The sequence below is a fragment of the Vanessa tameamea genome, chromosome 16 (assembly GCF_037043105.1).
Source record: "Vanessa tameamea isolate UH-Manoa-2023 chromosome 16, ilVanTame1 primary haplotype, whole genome shotgun sequence".
Taxonomy (NCBI): domain Eukaryota; kingdom Metazoa; phylum Arthropoda; class Insecta; order Lepidoptera; family Nymphalidae; genus Vanessa; species Vanessa tameamea.
In genome coordinates, this window is record NC_087324.1 from 8,599,452 (window position 1) to 8,621,396 (window position 21,945).

General features: G+C 29.2%; 4 protein-coding genes and 1 non-coding gene across 6 annotated transcripts in view; 4 read left to right on the top strand and 1 right to left on the bottom strand.

The window, feature by feature from the left end:
• Positions 1-5,000, bottom strand: part of LOC113402941 (low affinity immunoglobulin epsilon Fc receptor) — a 93,523-nt gene extending 88,523 nt beyond the window's left edge. Inside the window, exon 1 of one of the 2 annotated variants that reach the window (XM_064217250.1) lies at positions 4,658-5,000. In XM_064217250.1, the coding sequence (XP_064073320.1) occupies positions 4,658-4,760 (103 nt within the window). In that variant the 5' untranslated portion in view covers positions 4,761-5,000. The remainder of the gene's footprint in view (positions 1-4,657) is intronic. The other variant, XM_026643313.2, reaches the window with a different exon arrangement.
• The window catches only part of Pdi (Protein disulfide isomerase), a 340,404-nt gene that overhangs the window by 208,494 nt on the left and 109,965 nt on the right, over positions 1-21,945 (top strand). The gene's annotated exons all lie outside the window — the stretch shown is intronic.
• Positions 7,247-7,319, top strand: Trnaf-gaa (transfer RNA phenylalanine (anticodon GAA)). Its single transcript has one exon. It is a non-coding gene; the product is annotated as a tRNA-Phe (tRNA).
• Positions 8,115-12,479, top strand: LOC113402940 (regulation of nuclear pre-mRNA domain-containing protein 1B). The gene is made up of 6 exons (XM_026643312.2): positions 8,115-8,363; positions 8,649-8,885; positions 9,250-9,476; positions 10,402-10,510; positions 11,041-11,216; positions 12,167-12,479. Exons 1-6 carry the CDS (start codon positions 8,213-8,215, stop codon positions 12,311-12,313), a joined length of 1,047 nt encoding a protein of 348 aa, XP_026499097.2. The 5' UTR covers positions 8,115-8,212; the 3' UTR covers positions 12,314-12,479.
• On the top strand, positions 16,244-21,943 carry LOC113403039 (sodium-dependent serotonin transporter-like). Its single transcript, XM_064217370.1, has 11 exons — positions 16,244-16,258; positions 17,413-17,656; positions 17,860-18,064; positions 18,250-18,388; positions 19,263-19,391; positions 19,676-19,901; positions 20,150-20,262; positions 20,406-20,531; positions 20,920-21,117; positions 21,403-21,534; positions 21,868-21,943. The coding sequence occupies exons 1-11, from the start codon at positions 16,244-16,246 to the stop codon at positions 21,889-21,891; spliced, it is 1,551 nt and encodes a 516-aa protein (XP_064073440.1). The 3' UTR covers positions 21,892-21,943.

Here is a 21,945-nt window from a genome sequence, read left to right on the forward strand (position 1 = left end):
AAGTATAGTTTGTGAACAAAGCAATTAACGTTGATTAAATTATGTTGTCGTGGCTCAATTAAAATTAACAATCACTAAATGATTTAATCATAACCGTTATAACCTTACTACTGATGCTAAATTGAAACCTTCTATTATATTAAAGAATCGATTATATCGGAACACAATGGATTATTTTATAATCGATAGTAATTTTCAAACAAAAAAATATGATTAGTTTAAAGAGAAACAATAGGCTATTTGACAATGCGAAATGCAAAGAAAATAAAGTGTCAATATATATTACGAGTTTAAAAATGGTTATTTACTAACGAAAGTTGAAAATAATAATTATTTATTCAAAAATCCATAAATAAAATTGCAATTTTTTAAACGTTTATTATGACGTCACTTGCTTGTTTACGTTACGTTTGCCTACTGTTTATGGATTATGTGTGCCACAGATTATAATATAATACAGGCAAGTGACGTCACCGACCCCATTGCAGCACCATATTGTTAAAGTAGCGTTTTCGCGCGCTATTTAAATATGGAATTTTTAATTTGATATTTTTCAGCAAATGTGTACAAGAATTAAAAAAAAAACAACTTTTACTGGGTTCCTTAACCTCTACTAAATAATATAAAATGGATTTTTAAAACCAAACAAATAGCCTATTAATGCTTATGATCGAACCTGTTATCTGTCATATGTCATCATGTTATCTATTAATTCTGAAACTAGTAGCGATATATATATATACATATATATACATATTATTTTAAATTAGTAACGATTGATTCTAATAGCAACTTCATTGAACATTAATAGAATAATTAAACAGCTATATATATTCTTCTGAGTAATACTCTAAATTTATGTTAAACATATAATAGATTTTGGGTATACGAAGTACGCCAAACAAATCTACGGAAATTAGTCATTTCTTTGCACTAAAAACATACAGTCCTTGATATTAAAAAAACGGCATAACGTTTTATAATTTAGCATTATGTATCTCTAACCACAAGTATGTATTTGACAAAATATTTTTTCGTAACTCGTTCAGTGCGCAATGCAACATTGATTTTAAAATAAAGGCAAGCCCACGTTTAAATTGTATTGCGTACATCTTTGATGCTTAATCTTTGTGTAAGTTTCGTGTGTTAAGCGTTATAGCAACTTAGTGTAATTAGCTTAATCCTTTAAATAACAATGCAACAGTTGACTATGCCTGTTTAATGTCATAATTATTCCCATTAAATAAGTAGGTACAGAGGAGTATTTATAAATGTTAGAAGCTCAAGCTACGATAAAATGATATAGCAAGTCCGAATATTTAGAGGTCTCAATCAGATTGAAAAGTTTAATAACAGTCAGAGCTGTAGCTCTTATATTAAAAAATAATAAACATTTAAAAAAAAAGTTTTTAGGAGAATTTTCAACCTATACGGCTATATTTTAAAATTACTGGCAGCGACCAAACTGAATGTAACGAAAGGCTTTTAAATTTAGAAGATAGATCCAATAATACCCTAGTCAGACGACTAAAACGTTATGATTTTATACTTTTACAGACAAAGACGACACGATGGAAAACGAGAAAAACGACAAGGCTGCAGACGAGCAGATATTCTCAGTCTTTTTTTCTCTCCCTCAATCAACAGTTTTTATATGTTTCGCGTAACTATCTAAGATTTTATTTTTTCATTTAAATATATGGAATTTTGTAATTTATAGTAAAATAAAAATGTCTTTTGGGACTTAATTTCAAACTTTTTCAATATTTGCATTCAAATGGTAATAATATACATATACCCACGACTTGTTATAATGCGTTAGGTACAACTATACTAATAAAGAATAAAAAATATAATTACGTTTTATATTTTTATTGTTTAGTAACAGATTAATAGGTATTATATTGTCATGTTTGTAAATATATGACTTTAACCATACAGGACTTTTTTTTTCATTTTAAATCGCCACCTTCCAGTTCTCCAGTTCTCATCAACTAAAAAATAATTTATTTCCATGCTGATAGCGGGTTTTTTGCTAATCATTACGAAAGTATAAACTTTCAATAATGCAAAAAAACGTAAAAATTGACGTGTGACAACACGTTTTTTCTTAAACAATTACTCATTAGTCGATATGCATATTTATAAGTAACATTTTATTTAAATTCTTGGTATGGCTGCTTGACGAGAAAATATTATGCAGTAAAAAAAACATGACCGGTTCAAAAACTCGTAAACGTAATTCTCTAAATTTAAGTCTTTGCAAAGATGACACATTATTGGATAGCGAATATTTAAATACCAATAGTTAAAAAATATTAATCTCGTAAATGATAAGGATAAAATATGAAAATATGTTAATTTTTTGTTAAATATTTTAATTTATCATAAAATAAAATATATCAGATGTTGTAAAAAACAACGACAATATTATTAAAATAACTTGAACATGGATTAATACAAAATATCTTGTAGATTTTGATTACCTTTTACATTTAAAATAAAAAAAAATAAAAAGCCTAAGGTTAAAATAGCATTCACTTAAACGTCAATTTCTTTATATACAGAAGGACAAACTTTAAGTAACCAGCCAATGATTTTTTTCTGAATTAAGCCACAGACAATTTTACTATTTGTTCATGGGTAAACAAAAGGAATCATCACGATCACGACTAGTGAAAAATAACGTGAGTGCTTACACAAAGCAAGCGTGTAAGGCTTCAATTAAAACCGTTGGTTGATATTTGTTTTCCAGAGTTTAAACTTGCAAACAACAAGACAGCGTTTCAGCCACTGAGCCAGCTTGGCTCAAAGGTTGGTAAATAATATTTTTGTTCATAAGAATATTTTTTACAACGCATACATTTAAAACAGCCATAAATAATTTGTGGTCTGGTTAAGTTTGTAATACTTTAAGATACTGACGTTATATTAGATTTATCTCTAAATTTTTTATACAAATTGTTAGCTTGTTTTTTCGATTAGTAGGTATACTAGTTAGGTAGGTATATTAGTAGGTATAAATTTAATTTTAAAACATGATCGAGCATTTCATATTATCTTTTATTAATATTTTATCGATTTTTCTTTGAAAATGTTTACCTTAGTTTTAATTTTATGATACAAAACTCAATTTAAAAAAAAAGTAAACTGATAGTAGATTTCTAAAAAGGTGACCGCTTCGATTTGTTATTTTTTGTTAAGCTTTGGTTTTGCTTTAATGATGTAACTAAACAAGTTTAACGATTACAGAGATGGGTATTTTTATAAATACTTTATATTATAACATATATATTTTTAATGACACAAAACTTATTTCAATTTATAAAAAGAAATATCCATTAGTAACATATTTATCATTGACAGATACTAACGCGAATTTACCTGCTAAAATAAGAAAATATAACATAAAAAAGTATGTAAATAATTTTTAATACAATAATTTATAGTCTGGAAAAATAACAAAAAAGCAAATCGAGATTGGCAAAAACATTAGCTATGTTTTTGCCAATTTCAAACAAAACGACGTGGAAGTGTTCTTAGCGCCAGAAAATAAAATCCCAATTAACCAATTAGCTTAAATTTTAATTATATTAATAAAATATTAATTAAAAAAAATAGAATGGAGATGAAAAGATTTGACCGTTATTTTAAGGCAAATTTTAGTCAATAAAAATTTAAAAAAAAAAACTTTATTTTTAAATCATCGTTATGCTATGCCGTAACAGAAAATAAGTATTATAATAACTGAACAGCCGGATAATTTTTAAATGAATTTTTTGTTACACAGACATATCTGTACCAGACATTAACTCGTTTTCGAGAGAGAAATCACTTTCAGTTGTGTCACTAAAAGTAAAAGTGATATTGGCCAGCAGCGATTTGAAACATAATAATAATAATAATATGCGTTCATGTGCATAATAACCGCCATGAATTATATAATATTAAATTAATTCATGATGATTTCGTCAAGCACCTGTTTCTGTGTTTCATTCAAATTTCTCTGTTGCTTTTTATTTAAGAATTTTAGTATTACAAATCGGAAAGAAATAAATTAAGTATAAGTAAATGAATATTAGTAACTACTTTAAATACTTTTTAACTACTACCTTTGCCTTAAAACTTTAGTCTACTTAAAAAAAAATAGATGATGTTCGAATATCGATTTCAATAAAAAGTTTACAACGATTTACACATTTAAGAATTTATTTTTAAGTAAAATATTGGCGTTCATTTGTGTGTGCAACACAAATCTACGTAACGTATGAGTGAAACGCTTCTGTTAGAAAATGGTTCATTTCTGTCACATATAATGGCAATTGCTTTACATTTTATTTAAAAACAACAATCCAAACCAAAATAAACAATTTATTCTAATTTTAAAAACATATATGGATACGAGTTATTTAACGGTGTTTCTTACCTTGGCTCAAAATAATATTAAATGTAGGTTGTTGACATCGGTTATGTTTAGGTTAACTGATGTCTTAAGATACTTTCCGAAATATTATTAACATACAGCCTTAACATCTTTATTTTAACTGTGTTTATATCTGCTTTAAATTCGACAGCATACAATAAAATGAATTCAGATATTATATTAAATCTTTTATTTTTATATACATTATTTTTAATACAATATAAATGAACTTACCGACGTCTCGCAGATTATTCGTTTGTTTTTGTGCATTGGCCAATAAAACTAAAGATACGACGATAAAAACATTGGGTACTCTATTTAAAAAAAACATTATCATTTTTTATTCACTTCTAAATTAATTTAAAAAAAGAATGCTAGATAAGGACAGCTGCCACTAGTTACGTTTGAAATAAGTAAAAATATTAAATTTAAAAATGATTCTAATTTAGAAACTCGATTTCATTTTCACGTGCAAGCGGCCGCGTTCGAGAGGCGCGTGCGGTGCGGCCTTTGAAAAGTGTGCTTACTGAGAAGAGCCTGCGCCGGCGCAGGTGCGTGCTCGCAGAGAAAGATCTTGTTGATGTTCGCTTTGTGAACAGGGTTAACGAGTGAGCAATGACCACTGGGGTTGCTTTATTTCATTGATATACATACCTATCATAGTCGATATAATATATGTAAATTACGTTTATACGAACGAATAGTTTTACAAAATTCGTAGTGTAGTATAGTTTGTTAATAAAAATTAGTTCTGTTGGTAACAGGTGCTAATCTAAAAAGGTTAAGTTTTAATGTTTATTAATTGCTAACTGTTGTATCATAAAAAGGTTTAATTTGATATTATATGGGAATTAATAATAAAACAAACATAATTTAAAAAAAAAACTTAAATATTCGCCATATCATATATTTTTCCTTATTAATTATACAACTTTGGACCTATTGACATATGTTTAATACTTTGATGCCCAATAACTCAGATGTTTCAATAATAACTAATTAGAATAGCAATAAATACATACATTTAAATGTGCATTTGTGTGAGAAATCAGGAATTCCGAATGAAAAGTCATAATTATACCACTGTGTAAGTTCCCAGTGGATAAGGCCATAATTATACCATTATTTCGCTTCTCATTTTAACCCCTAAGTAATGGCTAGTATTGTAACACTATAACAATAAGTAGTTCAAGTTCTATACAAACCAAACATATACTTTAAGCAGATGTTGGCAATGAAAGTACTCATATCTAATGCCAATGTTTAGTTGACTACAATATTTAGTTTTACTCGAATTTACTTACAATCTGCCGTTTTAATTATGTTATTGTCTGGCGTATGGGCAAATGGCCCTCCTATTAAGTGATCACCATTACCCTTAAGAGATATTAACCATTCCCTAAAACACCAATGCGCCACCAACCTTGTAAACTAGTTACACTGACTCACTTTTTTCATCATGAAATAGTTTCAGCGATTGCGCTGACTGTACCTGCTAAATTACTACTCAATGATAAAATGCAAATTTCTATTAAATTATATTAAGTAGGTAGGTATATAAACAGCAGCAACTACGATGATGACAATTAACATTGATTTATGTGCTCGTGTACTTACGAATAAGTCTCGCGTACCCTACTTGGTGATAGGGCTTTGTTTAAGTCCATCGGAGTAGGTATTACCCACTGGTGGAGAATTTTTCAATCTGCCTACCTTTCCTGTAATAAGTTTACCTATTTAACTTGTCTGTAGTTTATTTCAAACCTTATGTTTTTCCAAATTTCCCAAAAACATGTGCAAATTCTCTGGGCATTGTCGATAAGTATTTTTCGGTGTGCTTCTCGGTCACGTGGATCTCTCCTGTTACATTTTTGATAAAAACTTTGATCGTGCCAGCTGCACACCTTCACTTCAGTTAGGGTGGAAAAGCAAGAACTCATCAAATACTGAAAAAACCGTTGCCTACAAGGATCTGTTAAAGAGGGATCGGTGGAGGTACAATTCCATGTGGCTGAAAGGTTTGTATTTGATAGCATGTCATCTATATTTGAGCAAATGGTATTACTACGGAATTCTACTATTAATCACTGTGTACATATTACAAATGTCTTCTTTGATTGAGACGCCTGTGGTTTTATATTAAGCTATAACACTTCTTAGTGAAATCTTCCGAAGTAAGCACGTATTGATTGTTTATTTAATATAAGGAATAATTGGGGATGGTTTCACTAAAACAATTAACGATAATATACATTAATATTATGTTATTAAATAAAGATATTATCTTCTTTTTATTTCATTACGTATGTTTGTTTGAAAGTTGTCAATGTTTTGGGCTTAATATTTAATTCTTTATAATGACGATTGTAAAGTGCTTAAGGAAGAGCTGTAGTTCGACGAAGTACATTTCCATATTAAATTCATTGCATTTTTTTATTAGTTCTCTATACGTGCTAAACATATACATTAAATGTTTTTTTACACAAATACTAGCGCTAGCTGATTGCTATTTCATTCGTAACGGCTTGCACATAAAATTTATTAAATAATTATATTATTTGTAGCCCTGTCAGTGTAGATGTTATCAATGAGATATATGAGAAGTTATATGTTTTTACTTACGCCAGGAACTTTGTTGTTTTCGGGATAAAGATTGACCTGTAGAAAATTAAGTGTACTTATATATAAACACATACCTTTAAAATAATCTTATAAAAATAAGTATAAAATATGATTGGAATAAATTTGAGTAAAAACTCATCGATTTAGAAAGTTATCATTTTCATTTTTAATCTGATACATTATAATAACAATTCAGTCATAGCCGAAATAGCTCAGTTGGGAGAGCGTTAGACTGAAGATCTAAAGGTCCCCGGTTCAATCCCGGGTTTCGGCAGTATGTTTTTTTTGTAACTTTTTATACCACTAATTTATATAATAATTGTTATTTTAAATTATTTCATATTTTGTATTAACATTTTTAATGTACTTAAAGTTTTTTTTTTATTTACGAGCAATGAAACAATCCGGATATATTAAAAAATAAAACATTGTCAAAAATATAATTTTTAAAATAAGTGTAAATATACTTTATTTTAAATAAATATATGAAATATAAAGTTTTTGAAGATTTTTAGAGTTCTAGTCAAAATTATATACACCAAAGTTATAAAATTTCGATACATAAATGTTAATAACATTTAAATATAGATTTTAATATCTATTAAACATAATAATTTTGTATATTATGTATATTCGCCCATACAACAATTGATAGTGCTCCTAAATATTTTTTGAGATTTATTCATAATATTTATAATTTTATATTATTTCAGAGGGTTTTTGTTAAGCTTGGTCAGAATTTAAGGCTTCAATAAATACATCAGTTCTGCTTCTGGATTTAGTAAATTTAAGTACCTACACAACCTTGTTATTACTTTTAGAAATAGTACGTGTATATAAGAATTTAAAAGGCTAGCCGCAATTATTTCGAATAGGTATTTAAAATGTTTTTTCCTACTTTAAAAAAAATCGCTTACATATTAAATATACATTCCTCAATATATAAAATATTTAATACATATTTGTATTCTTATAAATTAATATATAGGTAAATGATTAGTTATTTTTTTTATATTGGTAGCACTGTTGCTTTGAAAATGGCGTTTTATAAAAACAAACGTCAGTCGTCGACGACAAGTCAATGTCAGAGACTATTTGCAATATCGAAAATAAGTCTGCTCGTGTGTGGTATTTATAATAGGTTGCAAATAATTATAACACCATAAAATGTCTGGTTTTACTGAAAACGCGTTGATACGTAAGTTACAAGATTTAAATTCAAGTCAACAAAGTATACAAACATTGTCTCTATGGCTTATTCATCATAGAAAACACCACGCCGCTATTGTTAAAACTTGGTTCAAAGAAATGCTAAAAGGTAAGTTTTATGTTTCTTTTTCCCGTGTCAACATAGTATACAAATCGTGGTTACAATTTACAATACTTTCTTGTAACCATAGTTTTCATTGCATTCGTCTAATAGGATTCGAATTTAGCTTTTCAAATTGTTTTGTTATTAAATAAAGTGCTATTATTCAATTGTAATATTTGTTTCATACCTTGAATCGTTTCTATGTCAGTCTATTATTCTTATCGCTGTGTTATATAAGCTTTACAATTGAAACATACGAAACATAACCTAAGTTTTAAAATTATATTGTAGCAAAAGATGGCAAGCAGTTAACATTCATGTACTTAGCTAACGATGTAATACAAAACAGTAAAAAGAAGGGGCCAGAATATGGAAAAGAGTTTGGTAATGTTCTCACGGAAGCCCTAAAACATATGGCTAAGACTGGTATCAACACTAAAACCAAGCATTCTCTTCATAGGATATTGAATATATGGGAAGAAAGAGGTGTATATGAACCAGAGAGAATAATAGAGTTTAAAATAATTGGTAAGTACTTACATCCTTACCTCGGAAGCCTCAATATTTTAACAGTATGTATGGAACTAGCACTATGATATAATTAATAAATTGTTGAATAACATAAGCGTTACATTGGAGGCTTTGTTTCATTATGTCTACTATTAAAATGGAAAATAGTAACTACTGAACTTTGCTGGTCCTATACTGTACTGTAATATTTCTTTTGAAAGTGCTTTTATAAATCTATAACAATGAATAATTTGATCTTTTTATAATGTTGAAGGAAAAAAGTTCTTGAAATTTAACATGTCTTTCTGAAGCATTTTGTCTTCACAATATGGTATACTTATTGTCTTCATATATAATTTAATATTCTTAACTTGTGTTCCAGTTGACCCTAATGATGTAGAACTACGTAATGCAATTAAACGAAAAAAAACTGATACAGAAGTAAAAGAACCTGAGAAAAAGCCAAGACTATCAGAAAAAGTTAAAGAGAAAAAAGAGAGACGAAAGAGCGAGTCCAAGACCAACTCAGATGGACTTAATGACACACATTCATCAGTCAGTCCAAATACTCCTCCCGGTGACCCACCGGAGCCCGAGGAACTAATAAAGGTATAAAAGCTTTAATCTAAAAAAAAAATTAAAAAAAAAATAAAAAATAAATAAATTTTTAAAATCGATAATAACTATTACCCTTTGATATTTGTGATAGCAATATTACAATATCAGTGAAAATATTTCAATATTACTTATTGATGACAAAAATAATTAATTCAATTATTTTATTTGCCGAGGCCTTAAGCACACACTTATAAGTTTTTTTTAAGCGTGTGCTGTGTTTATTTCATAAATGCTGCAATAAAGCCCGCGGCTTCGTTCGAGTTTTAGGAGTCGACGTTATAAAAACGCCAAATAAAAAATAGTATGTCCTTCCATGGACTTCACATTTGATTCGTACCGAATTTCGATTTTATAGATTTTATAGACTAGTGGTCTTTATTTCTGTTACTGAATTAACGGAAGACTCTCTCAACTACTTCATCCTCTGCCTTTTCCTATGTTATTCCAACTGCTCATTATATGTGCTGACCCTACCTCTAAATTTGTCTTCTTTTCCAAAATAAATCTTAAATAACATTGCAATATAATATTTAACAATTTAGTAATTTTTTCTCAAATCATAATATGCTCAATAGGGTCCTCATCCATCATTAAATATATAACAAATTAATGATTCTTATTTTACAACAGTTTTCCTAAACATAGCTTCTTAAGTTGCATGCTTGTAGGTTTGTCTTATAGAACTAAGACAGTTTTGCAACCCAAAATATTGAGAAAGGCTAAATATTTAAAATACTTTGATAAATAAACTTTATTTTCAATAACAAACTGTAAATAAAGTTTATTGATGTTTGCAATAACAGTTAAGATATCCTTTTAAACAAGTATTGCCTGTGTTAGCAGATCCCAAAATACAGATATTACTTTTACTCCGAATTTTATATTACTTTTTAAAACCAAAATTATAAAATTCCAGGCCTTATTAGAGTTAGAGTCAAGTGCCTCAAGCGATGAAGCTGTAAGAGAGAGAATAGCATCACTACCTCCAGAAGTATCCGAAGTGCAATTGTTATCTAAGTTAGAAGGTAAATGGTATACAAAGATATTTTGTTATTGTACACTCATTCACAGAACAATTAAAGAATATGTACCAAAATATACAGAAATAAATATTTATCAGACCTCATTGTTTCATTTTTCAATAAAACAAAAACTATACCTTATTTTTTTCCTTAAATCTGGTTTTTTATTTAATTTCATTTTCAGTCATTTAATATTTCAATATTGTTTACATCAAAACAATATATTTCATTCATAGTTTTATGATGATTTGCCAAATTTTCTTCTATTCAAAGCTTTTTAAGAATTAATTACTCGAATCTATAATTTATTATATTTCATTTAAGTTATGTTTATAGTTGTTTTGATTTTAATTATTTAGCTCACTATATTATTAATTCAAATAATCTCTAATGCATAAGTTTAATATAATCCTGACACAATTTTTGTTTTTGTAGCTTAATTTTTTTTTTAAATATAAAATTACAATTTTTAAATGTTCTATGTTATAATCAAAATAATTTTATTTTATTTAATTGTAATATTTCTCTTATAGATAAAGAATCCGCTGTAAGTCTCAGTGCCGTTGTCAATTCAGCAGTGGAACTACTCGCTGAATACAACTTGAGGCTATCCGACGAATTGGAGAAACGAAGGAAGGTCGCGGCCATGTTGAGGGATTTCGAACAGGCTCAACGTGAACTCGCCAAGAAAGCTGAGGCTAAGCTCGAGGTTGGTATATCTATATAATATTAAAACACGTAAGTTTTATTTTGTTTTTCAAATCTATACAAACATTAATACTTATCCGGTTGATATGGAATTTTTATATTACATAATATAGTTTATGGATGGATTGTGTGAAAGACGATATGGCTAGAAATAATAGTACTTATGAGATGACGTCAGACAGAGAAGTATGGAAGAAGAAGACATGCTGCGCTGACCCTAAATAAAATTGGGATAAGGGATGATGATGATATTATAGTTTAAAGTGTGAAGATGGACATATTAATATGAGGCACCTTCTGCCATACAGCTTTTGTGTTTTAAATAATTTAATACTATGCTATGATATCGGTACTTATTGCTACGAATATTTTATAGATTAACTAGCTTACGTATGTTATAACATTCGTTTTAACGACTCGATCAATTTTTTTGATAAACTCGTTGCGGCCGGTTGGCGCAAATCTGTGTAAACCCCGTCCCCCCTTGTATCACTGTTTGCATTACGCAATCAGTTCTTTCAATTTTGGTACAAAACTTGGGCCAATTAAGCCAAAGGTTTGGCCACTATATATATATATACTTACTATGAACAATGGAAATATGAAATTGATTTGGTGATAGGTGAGCTTGAGATTGTGAAATTTGCAATTCCAATTAACGAACCTAATACGAAGTACTTTTAAACTAAACCATTTAATTAAATTCGGAAAGATAAATGAAAATTGATCAACTGACAACAAATAAATTGATTTTCTTACCAAATTAATGAAAATTGACACAGTTATCAATCGTTTTATTAATCTTCCACATAATATTCAATATAATTTATGTTATACCTAAATGAATACATACAATAAACATATGTATTTATTATCGAGTAGTTTTATAATATGGCAATATAAAAAATATTGATTTTGGAAATAATTAACTTTAAAAGAAATAAATTTCAGGAATACAACATAAAACTCCAGAAGATTTACGAAGTTAAGGCTGAAGTGAAGTCTCACATAGATAACCTGCCTGACGTATCGAGATTGCCGGATGTGACAGGAGGCCTAGCGCCTCTCCCTTCCGCAGGAGACCTCTTCAGTATTTGAGAATTAGAGAATTTAATTATTTATAAAAGCAATAATTTTAGGCTGACTTTATGCATACAAATTATATTGTTATAGCGTGACTAAAATAAAATAGTTATAGAGGGTTAACATTTGTCCTGTTGAACGAACGTAGTTATATGAGATAATAAATAAGTTTTAAAACTTAGCTGCTTTATTAATAATCGTTAAGATTAAAAAAAGGCTTTATTTCTGAATCAACTAATTTCATACTCTGCGACGAAGTAAAATATTTTAACAATAACTTGGCTTAATATATAAACAAAGATTTAAAAAAGGGGAGGATAAGTTCAGAATCATTAACGTGGTGCCTTTGCCCAGCAGTGGGGTATTAACTGCAGTTACATTGTAATTCATGATAAAAGACAAATATGATACGAGGTCAAAGCTTTGGCGTACATTGATACAAATCAACATATTTGCGTTGAAAATATCGAATTTACATCTCTACAATTCTACAATATCGAATATGTACAATTCAATTAAGAAATAATATTTTACACGTTTAAATGTGAACTAATTTTTTTTTATATTTTTTTCTTTTAATAATTATATTTAATATGTTTGAAAATAGTCCTTTGCTAAAATGTAAAAAAAAAAAACGAAACGTGTCTATGATGTACGAATTTAAATTCATAGTTCGTATTTTTAAAAGGAAAGAAATAGATAGGTGGTTTTCTGTTAATCTTAAAACATAGTATGCTTAGCTATATCGTAAAATCTCTTGCATTCGTCTCTATATAAATATAAAGACATATTTCACAGTAGATTTTTTTTGGCTATAGTATCCATATCTAAACGTTATGTAGGAAGTTCTAGTCCTCCCTATTTTATTAGAAAAAAATTGTGTGTTTTTATACGCAGTCTTAATTATATTAATAAGAATTACAGGACTAAAATACTTCACATAAAAAAGAAATACTTTAAAATGCTTTGGTCCAAATTTTTTGACTTTGAATTAGTTATATAAGGAGCATTGACAGTTATTGTGGCAGCGATTTTGAACTCCGCTTAATTGTCAATATACTATGTAAAATATCGGTAACGTGGTAAATTAAATACATATGTAATACCAATGCTCTACTTGGTTGTGCTATATGCGATCAGAATCATTTATATATCTGGTTTATTATATATTTGGTTATGGTATAAGGTGGTAGGGCTTCTTGGTAAAAAGGCCTCATGGAAGGCTCATCATATATTCTACCATCAAGCAACAACACGTAATATTGTTCTATTCTGGGTCGTAGGGTGCGTGAACCAGTGTAACTACAGGTACAAGGGACATAACATCTTAGTTTTCTATGTTGGTGGCGCTTTGACGATATAAGGTTTAATATTTCTTACCGTGGCAACGTCTATGTCCTTTCTTACCGCTTCTATACTATGGTGGTCATCACTAATCAGCAGGCAGCCAAATTTTAATATTTAAAAAAAAAATAGAAAAAATCTATACATTTTGGTTTATAAACGTAATCGACAAGCGGTTTGTAACTTTGTCTATGCCCGCTGTAGTAGTTGTTAGTAACTAGCTGCTGTCATATAAACTTTGCACAGCTTGTATTATCAGCCCTATCCGTATTTAATTTTAGCGCTCGCTGTTTGTTAGAAGTGTTTTTTTGTTCATTTCTTAAGATTTATAATTGTTAACTAAGCAACCTTCTCAAACATATATATGATGTTTTATTGAAAATAGTATTAATTTTTACAGACATAATATGATAAATGTACTGTGACAATATCGACACCTTATAATGACATTTTATTGGTAGACACGTTCAACACTAGAATGATTGAGTTAAGAAGAGATTTTTTCATTATTTAGCATAAAATTTTGAACATTAATCCTAATACATTAAAGATGTGTGCGTTACGCAAATGTATCCAAGTGTATTTTTAATATCAGAGACAATTTTATAGAGCAATGTTTCATAATTATATAAATCTATACAAGCAATAAAACCTCGAATTAGTCACAATAACCACACTAGTAGCAGCTAGAGGCTTTCAAATTAAAAAGAATACTGTAATCACTTTCTTCATGGTATTTCAATAATTATAAAGTGATATAATATCGTTGATTTAACGCAAATAAACTTGATATTTGAAATAGTTTGAACTCGATCGAATAATAATTCGGTTTTGTATATCCATAGACATTTCATATTAATAAATGATGCTTCGAAGCAATTAGTATCTTTAGTCTATAGATAAAATGTCATTGACTATCTTAAATTAGATTTTTTTAAATTATTTTATGTATGTATGAATGTATATGTACGGACACAATAATTGTTTATTTGAGAAAAAAATCACAATACAGGGGATAACGTGTCATTTATATGAGTTTATGTGACGTAAATGGTTATTAATTAAGTTTTTTTTTTATTCTTTTTGTTGGTTACAATTCACCGTCTGTAAGTTTTTAACATTACAACCTTTTTTAATTTTATTTGATTTTATTTGGAAAGACAGCCATTATAATGATCTAGTTTAATAATTTATGTTCATACCAAAAGTACGACAAATCTTTAAGAGTATCTCTTTTGTAAAACCATACTATAAAATACACTTTAAGTTAAAATAGATATTATGTTATATATCTTTGACATTTTCAATATTAGTACCGATTCTGTTATAAACAATATTCATAGTCCATTTCAATGGCAGGTCAAGATAAAAAAATACAACTTTTTTTTTTCTAATTGAATAACCTTAAATTGTCATGACATTGTTCGAGATCTAAAATAATCCATGATATTCATTATGAATTCGCGAAGAAATGGTGTGTTGAATATTAACGAAGTTGTTACTAAAACTTTGAAAGTGTAGAAATTAAATTAGTTAAGTAATAAAAATAACTATTCCGCTCAAAAAATGTGAAGATTGCTTGGCAGAATCGGTATTATAAAGCAACTGACACAAAACCGTTTATGTAACTTAAGACTAAAAGTTATACACAAGTATAATGTTTTTGTGAGTTGTAAAATCAAAACGAATCGTAATAGTTCATTGTATCGTTTTATCTAGTTATTGGTTAAGCTGGCCAAATAATAGAGTTTTTAGTTTTATTTGATAGTTTAGCTAAAATACATCTTGTATTAGCTGCGTGTTCATTTTAATAGAAATTGTACATAATATTTTTTGATTTATTATCTAAGGTAATACGAATTAATTACAATGAATATAAGATGAAATGTTTACGTTTCTTATATATTTTGTGCAAATTCTATTAAAATTAACGACAATTGTATATCGGCGATATAATAATAAATTTTGTTATATTAACACTACTTGTGTTTTATTTATTTGTTTAATTATAAAATGAAATGCTGAAATTATTAATGTAGCGCTCTGCGTTATTAAGCCCCTTGTGTTCGAGCTGTCGCCGAAATTCGTTCACAATATTTTTTGTAAATTTTAGGTAATCGTATTACTATGAAATTTGCAGGTTTCGAACGTATATAACTTTTATTCTGTAATAAAAAAAAAATCGGTTGACAAAGAGGCAAAACAGGTATTGAACTGTTTTGTTTTTGCCTATAATAAATAGTACTCATAATTAAACGGCAGGAGATCAGTTTATATTTACAGAAAAACCTAAATATGAACTCAAAATATTTAATCGTAAAATGAAAAACAATTAACGAACAGCAACACACGCGAAAAAGCAAAAACTCTCGCCAATTTTAAAAAAGGACTTAAAAAATCTCTATTAAACAGGCAATAACAAAACATATCAGTACATACGTTCAGATATTATATAATATTCTATCTGTACTTTGGTTATTTTTTTTAAAACAAATAGCGTAACGTCAATGACCAATCAAATAAACACAATTGTACATTGACATCTGTACAAAATATATTTTAAAATTATAATGTTATTAGTATAAATATTTATTAATTAAAATGACCGAAAGCTTGGTAGATATTCCCTTTTTTTTCAATACAAATAAGTTTTTTTTTAAATATTTTATGTATTCTAATTTAATTCGTTGCAGAGTAGTCGGACAAAAACTTTAACGGAGTCTATCGAATCGGTGTCGACTCAAGAGCCCTTGGTTATTAAAAATAAATTATTATTTTTTATATACATATAGTATCTATATACATTAGTACATAGACAAAAATTTGGCTTTTATGGTATATTATGTATACCTTTTACGCATTCAGTACCTATAAATTTAGACCTATAACATTGTAATACACTAATTCAGAACTCGTATTATTCGTCAACGTCACAAATACGAAATCATAACATATTTTTGCTCTGTAAAAAAATTTGAAAATATTAAGTGTAACTTGTCACATTTAATATTATCATATTTCAAATTAAAGTTTGAGTGCGGGTTGGTGTTTTGTGCTCGAATAACAAATACAGAATCAAAGCGAAGACTTATAAAAACCTATTAGACATATTGAAGTACGACTCACTGAGATCCGACTGCAGCAATTTGAATAACGTTCTTTTAGAGATTCGTGGTTGTTTCATATTGATTTTTCAGCTTTTGTTTGTTTTTCTTTTTTAAGTTACCCTATTTTTATTAATTAGCTTATGTTTTATTAATTCATATATACTTAAATACTGGTAGTCCTAGTTTGAGTTATAATTTTAGCCTTATATGTTTTCGTATAGTTTTATTTTTTATGCTAGCTGTAACTACCTTTAAGTGAAATTATATGTATAATTGCAACCTAAGGATAGATACATTTTATGTAAAATATCCACATTTAATTTTGTTGGTGGTTCTTTAATAAATAAATAAATAAAAAAAAAAAGAAAATATAGCAAAGTCGCTGAATCTTCGGCATCGCCCGCGAGGGATTCAGTTTGTTATGACAATCCGTCAAGAACTTGCATACATATCCTAAACTAAAACTTAACCCCATTGAAGGGTAAAAAAGTAGCCTTGGGGTTCAAATTTCGTATCAAATTTAATCGACATTTGCTCAGCGTTTTACCCGTGAAAGCGTAATAAAGGGAATGACAAGATTTACTTTCGTATTTATAATATTAGTATAAATTTTCCAATATATCTCTAAAATCTATATATTTAAATAATTTATGTTTTTGCTAGATTCAAGATCGATGGACTAATAACATAAGTTACCGGCAACTAGTGATATCTTCATGTATCGGCATCGTCCAAATGTGGTGGCATCCTTATATATATGACTTAAAGCGTCTCGTGCCATTTCTCTTCCTTTATAATGTATTTAGCGTGTTCTTTGCATATCCTGCATTCTATATGGAACTCGCTTTAGGAATTGTTACAAAAAAGGGTGTTTTGAACTGCTGGGATATGGCTCCTGTTGCGAGAGGTAACTTTACAGAAGCAAATCTTGTAAGTTATTAATTTGAATGATACAAATAACAAATCATTTTTGAATTGGTAAGAAATAATTGGCCTAATTTATAGTAGAGGAGTCATTAAGCCTTTATTGGTAAATATTAAGTGTCATTCAAAACTACATACAGGTTATAAATAGGTTATATTAAAAATATTTTATTATTGTTTTTTTAGGTATCGGTGTTGCTATGATCATATCGTGCACATTTATGGCCTTATCGTTAGGGGCAGTAAGTGCCTGGTGTCTCGCTCTAGTGGTTCATTCAATTCACTCGTTTCTACCATGGCTCCACTGTGCTTCTTCTGCCCACCCGCCATGCGCGGCGAGACATAGACCGCTTCCGAAAGGAAGTGAAACGCCGGCGCAGTCGTTCTTTTTGTTAGTTGTTTTTTTTTTATTTAGTTATTATCGAATCACTAAACACACAAATCACTAAACATTTAATTTGAATAAGAAGTTAAACAGTATAAACACTAAACATGCTTTAAGTTTAAGTATGAGATGCAGAGTTTTGCGAGAGTGAATTTTCATGGTTGAATAATTCCAATTTAAATTTTCAACAGTAATTTTGTATTAAACCTAAAACGTGACGGCTTGCAAGGCGGACTCGGGAACGTGGTATCCGAATTGACGGTGTACTACGTCATATCCTGGGTGCTGGTCTACTTCGTGTCTTGCAAACGAATATACAGTTACTCAAAGGCATGTAACATCATAATTATGTATACCTATGTTAATGGCCGTGACTTGAAGTTCCTTGAAATTCTCTTCCACGTTTTCGTTTCGATATTCTTGAAATTATTTAAAGAAATAATATATAGAGCACTGCTGGTAGTTGAGTTAATTCTAGTTTGTTTTACTCTTGTTATTTATAGTATATTTATAATTATTTTATCTATAAAATGAAAAACATACGCCATGATTATAACGAACTTGTTTTGTTAGATATTCGTTACTAAATTGTAATCAGCTATCATCAATGTAAAAGTTAGAAATTTACTAAAATAATTTTGTTAGTGTGTATAAGATTCTTCATTACTTTTTACTTTAGTCCGAAATGTAATAAGATCAGTTCATGTATTATAATTTGGAACTCACAAGTATATGCGCAAATATACGTCCTTGAGAATCCTTGAGACTGGTCGGGAGGAACTAATAATAAAAACTATTAAACAATCACTTAACTCCAGAATTATAGGTGTATAGTAATTGCTGCTTTATAACCTTGGTGTTAGGTCTTCTTGTTGAAAAGACATTGTGGAAGCCCGTCTGAGTAGGTATCAACCACTTATAATATATTCTACTTTAGCTATTATATAATGTTGTGTTCCGGTTTTATAGGTGAGTGAGTTACTGTAACTACTTATATGCAAAAGGGACATAAAATCTTAGTGCCAAATGTTGGTGTTGCCGCATTGGCGATATGGAGGAATAATTGATATTTCTTGCAGTAGGTACTAATGCCTATTGGCAGTAATGACCACTCACCAACACGTGGTCCATTTGTGAATACGTCTATATGATATAAATGAAAAAAGATTTAGTTCTTTTATTGTTCATAATCTTCATTTTTTAGTTGGTGCTATTTAAAGATCTTATAGCTTTCTTCGTGATTGTGAGCAGCGCTGCTGGTGTGGTCAGATTGAAAGGGTCTTCGAGAATGTTCTATGAGTGCGATTGGAGTGTGCTCTATGATGGTTTACAGGTGATTAATTATATTAAATATCATGGTGTATCTTTACACATTTTATTTTAATAAAATAAAGAAACCTCTATAAAACCTCATTGATAGGGGTAAGCGTTTAACTTACTGAAACAGGATGTCGATACTGAAAGAGTTTGATATTTACATTTTCTTTTATTATTCGTCGACAACAAATATACTTATTAAGTACTACGATTATTTGATAGTTTCGATAATTTAGATTCAGTATATAATATGCATTTGTAATGTTTTGTAAATAATGTTATTGTAAATTAATATTTTAGATATGGCGTGATGCTCTCGAATATTGTTTCGTTCAAATGGCTTTGTCTCAAGGTACACTGGTAATGCTCGGTTCATACTGTCCGAAACAGAAGCACATGCTTGCAAATACGTCGATGTATGCATTCGCGGTATCGAAACTTAGTTGCACTGCAAGTGCACTTATACTTGGAGCTGCTCATGGTGCTTTGTATAAAGATTACGACAATAGTACAAATATATGGAAAGGTAATTTGGAAGATTTGTAATCAGGGCCGGATCTACCGTATGGCTTTTTGGGCTTCAGCCCAGGGCCCCATGGATTCAAGGAGCCCCAGCTAAGTCAAGTCAAGTTAAAGTCAAAAATAGACGAAAGATTCACCTTCCAGAATTAATAGATTCATATTAAGTTTAATATTATTTAAATAATAAGCCTTCTGCCTTATGCGAATTATCTCAATACCTACCTATTTACTTAACGAAAATAATTATTATAGGCTCGTCATCATCATTAATAATTTGGGCAGATTATGTAACAAGAATACCGGGAAGTCAATTTTGGTCCGTTCTTATATTTTTCACACTTTTCGTTCTCTCAATATCTTCCACGGTAAGTGATCAAAGGCCTAATCATATTTATTCCTAATTTTATCTTCACACTAATGCGAATTTAGATAATATATTGAATGCACATTCGTAACTACACCTGTTTTAAAATACAGAAATATAGTATAATCTGATAAATTTTATAAGGCTTTATTGGTGCAAACGATCATGTCAACATTTACTGGACGTTTAGTACGAAAGATCACATGGGCGTTCCTTATACTGATCTGCGTGTTGTTCTGTTTCATCGGAATCATCACTTTATGTACACAGGTAAATATTACCTAAACTTAATTGTGTTAGATCAAAATCTATTTTCTAAGCAAATCGCATTTTTACTTTTTAGTATTATAATATGTACGGCTGTTACTAAAATGGTATATCACCAGTAAAGTGATGTTAATAGATCTGTCTTACGCGGATTTTAATTAAGTATTAAATTTATCTTATTTCGTATATTATCCTAAAGATTTACAAGCTCTTCAAGTGACATTTGTACGATCATCCATATACAGTGTCTACTTGAATTGTCAATCGAAAAAAATATGCGTTAAAATTATACGAACCAGCAAACGCTATTATTAGGTATTGCCGCTATCCCATCTTGGGCGCCAACATTTATTTTTAATTCAATATAATATTACCGTCTTTCCTTTCATAGGGTGGCATGTATATCCTTAATTTTCTAATGACTTGGCCTGTTTCCAAGCCACGAACGCCAATTGCGGCATTTGTAGCCATAGTAATTACCTACGTATATGGACAGACAACGTTTTGTGAAGATATTTATTTTGCCGTAGGAGAATACCCTTGTGTATTTCTGAGGATTTGCTGGGCTTTGGCGCCAGTACCACTTTTGGTGAGTTAACAGACGAGTGTGTACATTTATGATTTAGCTCTCATATTCTAGAATAACTTGATCAAAGATTGAAAAGAGCAACTAAGTATGCGAGTTTCTTGCCGTTTCTTCTCGCTGGAGGCTGCTTTCCGCAACGGTGGTATAGTTGAAATATTGACGATTAAAAAATGCTTTATTTTATTAAATTAAATTCAACATAATTTTATAAACTTAATCGTTTCGTACAACTATACATGGAAGTGTATATTGTAGCGATATTGTTGGTAAAAATGTTTTTCTTCACAGATATTTTTTGTGTCTGGGATAGCGTCTTGGCCACTAGCGGATATTGTAGCGGGTTGGATACCAGTGATGCTTACTTTAGTACCCGTGGCAGTGTACATGATATTTTACCTTGTTTTCAAATTTAGAGTTCGGGTATGTATTTTTAGATAAAAGTACCGAGACATAAAATATTAATACGTATTATATAACTACTTATTAGGGCTTTGTGCAAGTCCGTCTAGGTAGGTACCATCCACTTACATTTTCTACCGCTAGGTTATTTAGCTATGACTTAGATTTACTAGTAGGCTTTATGCCAAAGCACTGTAACAATTATGCACACATAATAATTATACAAAACCATTTAGTGAACATATATATGTAATATTTTCATTATGAATTTCACAGCAAGTAATAAGTCGCTCTATATATTGTCATGTTTTCAGGTATTGTAAATATGTATATTTAGACATATTTTTGTTTCAGAATATTGTGGGCACTGAGAAATGAAGAATTAATTATTTATATTTTATAATGCTGTAATGCTTACGATGCCTTTTACTT